The 6,000-nt window shown below is 42.9% G+C and overlaps 1 protein-coding gene across 5 annotated transcripts in view; it reads left to right on the top strand.

Annotated features, from left to right (window-relative positions):
• Nucleotides 1-2,932: 2,932 nt before the first annotated feature.
• Nucleotides 2,933-6,000, top strand: part of C15H12orf56 (chromosome 15 C12orf56 homolog) — an 82,159-nt gene continuing 79,091 nt past the window's right edge. For all 5 annotated transcript variants that reach the window (XM_034644469.1, XM_002920050.4, XM_034644468.1 and 2 more), the window contains exon 1: nucleotides 2,933-3,203. In XM_034644469.1, coding sequence (XP_034500360.1) covers nucleotides 2,952-3,203 — 252 coding nt within the window. In that variant the 5' untranslated portion in view covers nucleotides 2,933-2,951. The remainder of the gene's footprint in view (nucleotides 3,204-6,000) is intronic.

Here is a 6,000-nt window from a genome sequence, read left to right as displayed (position 1 = left end):
CTTGAATTGAAGAGTATTTCTAGTTTGAAATCCTTACAGGGCTCTTATGACCTATGGCTCACCGATCACTTATCCACCAAAAACAAAACTAAAAAAAAAAAAAAAAAAAAAAAAAAACCCTTTTTTTTTTNAAAAAGCCATTCTTTTGTCTGTGTGTATATAGGCAGATTAGATTTTTGTCTTGAGCCTTAATCTAAAGTTTAAAAATTTAGGCTAGCATCCAACAGAGAAGAATTTGATATTACTTTGTATATAGGGAACCAAAGGCCCATATATATATGCTAGGAAATCACACACTTGTTCAATTTATTTTTAAAACCCTTAAATAGTATTTACTCTGTTTCAGGTACCTGTCATAAAGTACTTCAGAAACATTGCTAGTCCTCATAATAACCCTATAGAGTTGGTACTATTACCCCATTTCAAAGATGGAAAAGTTAAGGCACTAAGAAATTAACTTGTCCAAGATCATTTAGCTCCTGAATGTGAGAGCTGAAATTTGAACCCAGGTCATCTGGCTCTACAGTCCTGTGTTCATAACTACTGCCCTTTTAGACTAATTGAACTGACCATCCCTTAACCTAAGGCTACTCTGTTCTGGTGAAAGTTCTTCTGGTTAAGGAAAGTGCCTTGGGGATTAGTTCTGGATAAGTAATGTTCCATTACTTTTGATAGTTTCATCGAAAAAACATCCATTAAGTGCTTGACTGCACAGGAATTACACTAAATGCTTCTTGAATTTAGATGGACTTGGAAGATAAAGAGTAATTGCCTATCTTGGATGTATTTATGTCAATTATCCACATAAAGCTTACCAAAGATAAGGAAATACAAATTATGAATATGTGTCTATAGTGCTTTTAGAATTCATAATTCATTGCATTTGATCCTCATACCAACTAATTGGTTGGCCAGGCAAGTATTGGTAGTTTCATTTTACGGCTGATGAAACTGAAGTCCAAAAAGGTTAAGAGACTTTCTAGAAATCTCACAGATACGGAACAACAGGGTTTGCGCTATAAACCCAGTTCTCTTGACTCCAAATCCAGTGATCTACCCTTTCTATTGATGCCCTTTCCTGCGATCTGAACTTTGTTGTTACCTTGGCAACAGTATAGAACACGAAACGCCGGAAACCATGACGCTGCCCTTTCTGCGTGCCACAAACTTAAAAGTTTAACTGAGGTGACCTTAATCACCAATCCTTTTGTCAAATTCCCTTCTTCACGTGCTTCATCTTAATGTTTGTTCAGTCTAGTGGCCTTGTCGCCACGCTCATTTACGACGGGCTTCTTGGCAGGTAGGTCAGATATACGGTCTTTTCTAGTCCTGGTGGAGTCATTCTGTATCTGTTAGTTCTGAGTATGGAGCAAAAGCCTGAGGGACACTAAATAGCCGCTTGGAGTGGGGCCTTTTCCCTTGGGCTTCACATTTCACGTAGGATGTAGTCATTTGCCTCTGAACAGCTCTTGTGAGGCAGCAACTCGTTGGTGAAGGTAAAAGGCCTTTGCCTTCTGTTGGTTTGAGGCAACAAACTGTTTAGAGTGGTTTAGACAGGGGATAGTCTTTATTTTTAGAGGAAATAGTCAGGCCTCTGGGGCCCCCTTCTTATCCACCTATGATATTACGAAGAGTCAGACAGATGTCTGATGAGATTCTAAGAAAACTTGGAATGCTGGGTCATTTGAGATTTTGTCAGCAGGTGGCACTTCTCTCCTTAGTCACTAAATAGAATCTCTCCAATAAAAGAAATACTGTTTTTCTTTGCTTCTATTGAGTTCCCTCAGAATTGGTTAGCCACCCCAACATTTCTCCTCGGTTCCTTTTTGCAGTGATTTAGTCTACGATACCTGTTTATGTATTTTAATTTGTTTATACTTTTCCCACAAAATTTGAAATTGTTTATAGCATACAGTACACAACAGCAAAATATGAGGAGGGGAATATGAACTGCAATAAAGAATACATGATTTGATTCTGAGTTGTGGGTAGCTGGAGCAAAAACACACACAACTGTGTACCATTACTCTGGGTGAATGGGCAGGGAGAATGACTTTTCTAGAATTTGAAATCAAAATGAAAGTTGTTACCTAGGGTTATTAGCGACAAGTTTCTGCTATGTCCTTCTCAACGCTCTAGCCCAAGTTATAATAAGTGACTCCTGACCTGTAAAAACGAAGCAGTACTTTTACTGCCATGCAGCTTCGAGGGTGCACAATTAGCATTCCTCCACCTCTGGTCTTCAACTTTTCAAGATTCGGGCCTCACCCATTCATTTATTCTACACAGACTGAGCTCTGACCATCTACAGGGCTTTGTCCTGCACTTTGGGAAAACAAGCATACCCTTTAGGCTTGGGCGTGCCAAATCAATTTATAAGATTTCCTCCAGAGAGAGCGCTTTCAACTAGTTGGAGAGAAAAGATCTCCGTTTATACTCATGAATAACTAGAGGACTGTATCAGGCCATGTTACAATCAAATGCTAAATCTATGTGCTTGGTCTTCATAGGATTCTAGGGTCATTCTGCCTATTTAAAAATAAATCGGTAAATTTCATCTCGTTTCTAACAGAAAACCAGTTTGATATTGTGGTTTCCCTTATCAATACCATCTATTAGAAATGGCGTGGTCCTCAAGAGCTGAGGCGGGGGTGAGGTGCTGGGGCTGCCGTTATGAGAGGGCTAAGAGAGCCCCTAAATATCCGCCCCGCAGCCCACAGGATGCTTGATGATGATTTACCTGAGGGACCAGCGTCTCGCCCCGTCCACTGTTGGACGGGCATCGATGGTGGGGGCCCTGCTCCCTGCGCCCGGGGAAGGTAGCGGCGTGGGTGGGGGCGGCTTTGTGGCGCGCGCGGGTTCCACCGCAGGCGGCGCGGAGGCGGGGCCGGGCAGGGGCGTCGCTGGGCAGAGGCATCCGCCGCCCCGGCACTCGGCCGCGGGCGCGGCTCATGGCCAGCCCCGCAAGGTCTGGCTTCCCGGCGCACACGAATAGCCGTCTGGACGCGTTCCTGCGGAGGCAGCTGCAGCCCGAGGTCTACGACGCCATCCGCGCCTACGAGCCGTGCATCGTGGTTTCCGACTCGGAGAAGCACACCTTCAAGTACGTGGTGCTCAGCGATCGGCTCATCTACTTGACCGAAAACCCGCCCAAGTCCATACGGCGAGCCGTGGCGCTGCGGGACGTTGTGGCCATTGACCTGGTGAGGAGCGTGGGCGGACAGGCGGGCTTGCGAGGACTCCCTTCCTGGGTCCCCCAATTCCAGCCCTCCGCATGCGGGAAGAGGGAGGAGGAGGAGGACCTTCCCCATCCCTCCCTGGACTCCCGTACTTTCTTTAACTTCAGGACTAGAAGCCACAGGAGAACTGTGGATTGCTGTTATGTACTCCAAATAAATATGCCTTGCCCGTTCTCATCATGTGTACCGGTCATCCCTTGTCCCCCCAAATAGGGCTACAGGTTTGAGAACATAGCCCTCTATCAAAAGTATGCTTTAAAGTCATTTTTTCGTTCATTAAGCGCCTAGCCAGGCCCTTGTTCTAGACACTGAGGATGCAAAAATGAAATAGGGCCCCTTCGTAGAAGCTGCTGTAGGAGAGAGAAAAAGCCAAAACCAATGCAAATAAATGCAGTGTGCTAAGTACTATTATGCCTTGTTCACTTTTTTATCAACAGTGCTTAGAGGGTGTTAGGTGCCCAATATGAATAAGTGAGTGAATGAATGAATGAATGAATGAATGAATGAATGAATGAATAAGATGTGCGCCAGACACATGGCGATCTTAGGCTGGTCATTTGATCCAAACTGGGCTTCAAAACTTCTTGAAGAAGATACAATCTGGCACAGACATGCCTTGTCCCAGTTTTTAGTGTGCTGCTACTGTATCCCTTTCCTCCAGGATCAGATTTACCTTATAAACCAGCAACAGATTGGAAGCAGTCTCCTCTCCAATTACTGTTTTTTCTCCCTTGGCTCCCTTTGTCTGAGCTGCTCTCTAGGTGTGTTCCTTTTTCCACTGGGGACAGGTGTCTAGCCTCATCCCCCCCACCCCCCCGCATCTCCCAAAGGAGAAGTTGGCAAGACTTGGTGGGGCTGTTTTGCCAAGACAAGCATAACTTGTTTGGAACAAAAGGATACAATTTAGTGAAAAAATGCTTTTATTTTTTCTCCTTAAAATACTTCTGTGGGCTAATATCACTGCAAATTTATTTGTGGGTTTTGTTTTTGTTTTTGTTTTGAGTAAAAGTTGGAAGCAAAACTGCCTTTTTCTCACTATTTTCATTCTCTTGAAATAAAATTTTAAAAAATTAGTTTCCTTTATCAAATCCTTTTAAAACATTAAATGCTTAACTTTTTCTACTGTCTGTAGTGTAAACATTTATTGTTTTGACAAAATGTAATGATTTTAGTATATTGTTACTCTCCCGACAAGACAGAGTATATGTATTCCAATAGTTGTTATGTATCTTTTCTTTTGAGCTGTCAATCAGAAAAGTACAGTAAAGTTTCCTAGGCCTCCAAGCCAAGAATCCTCCCAAAACGTGTACCAATTCATTTGGTCATCCTTTATGTACAAAATTTACCTTTCAGGCACATAGAGGAATTTGTAAAGGTGCCGAACAAATCTAAGATTTCAGCATTGTTGATAGATTGAACGTTCATCTTGCACAATATAGTTGTGACAGGCAGAATAATGGCCCCCAACAGATATCTCTGGAACCTGTGAATGTGTTACATTACAGGCAAAGAGGAATTAAAGTTGCAGACGCAATTAAGGTTGCTTGCTAATCAGCTGACTTTAAAATAGGGAGATTAAAAAAAAGTGTCCAATAAACAAAGAAACAAAAAAAAAGAGAGAAAGAAGCGAAAATAAGTAAAATACGGAAATTATTTTGGATTATCTGGGTGGGCTCAATGTAATCACAAGATCCTCAAAAGTGGAAAAGGGAGGCAAAGTGCTGCAGCACAAGAGACTTGGTTCTGAAGGTGGAAGGGGCCAGAAGCCAAGGAATGTGGGCAGCCTTTAGAAGCTGGAAAAGGCAAGGAAACAGGTTTTCTCCTAGAGCCTCCAGAAGGAATGCATTCCTCCTGACACCTTGATTTTAGCCCAGTGAGACCCATTTTGGACTTCTGACCCCCAGAACTATAAGAATAAATTTGTGTTGTTTAATGCCACAGATGGTAATATGTTACAACAGCAAATGAATACAGAAGTGTTTCCTATTAATGTTGTTTATTTATCAAGGGAGGGAAAGAGAGAGAGCGAGAGTGAGCACGTGTGTAGGGAGTGGAAGGGTGGGGAGGGGCAGAGGGAGAAGGAGAGAGAGAATCTTAAGCAGACTCCATGCCCAGGGAGGAGCCCAACTTGGGTCTCAGTCTCACAACGCTGAGATCATGACCTGAGCTGAAACCAAGAGTCTGATGCTTAACCAACTAAGCCATCCAGGCACCCCAATGATTACCCATTTTAAACAACATTAATAGGATGGGGCGCCTGGGTGGCTCAGTTGGTTAAGCATCAGACTCTAGGTTTCAGCTCCGGTCATGTCAGGTCATGATCCCAGCGTTGTGAGATTGAGACCCGAGCTGGGCTTCCCCTCTCAGTGGAGTCTGCTTGAGACTCTTTCCCTCTGCCCTTCCCCCACTCTCTCTTAAATAGTTAAAGAAATCGCTTAAAAAATTGGTAATCATTTTTTAAAAATATTGTTTCAGTGAGAAATAAATATAATCATGCCAATTACAAATGCCTTAACAATCTCTTTTTCTGAGGTTTTATAAAATAATTCCAGGGTTATTATAGTTCAGTGGCTTACACAGCTCCACAGGGTGAGTGACATATGGGTATCCCAGAAATGCTGGTAAAGGTACTAGGTATAGTACCAATTAATAGCCACAGGTGTAGTTGACTAACCATCCCTCTATGAACATTAAGTCCGTACTTAAACCACAATGTGGAGAATTTTCCTGATTTCCGTGTCATTTGTCATATAGTCGTCTC

This window comes from Ailuropoda melanoleuca, chromosome 15 (assembly GCF_002007445.2).
Source record: "Ailuropoda melanoleuca isolate Jingjing chromosome 15, ASM200744v2, whole genome shotgun sequence".
NCBI lineage: Eukaryota > Metazoa > Chordata > Mammalia > Carnivora > Ursidae > Ailuropoda > Ailuropoda melanoleuca.
The sequence above is the reverse complement of the archived record's forward strand: the minus strand, read 5'-3'. Positions and strand labels throughout refer to the sequence as shown.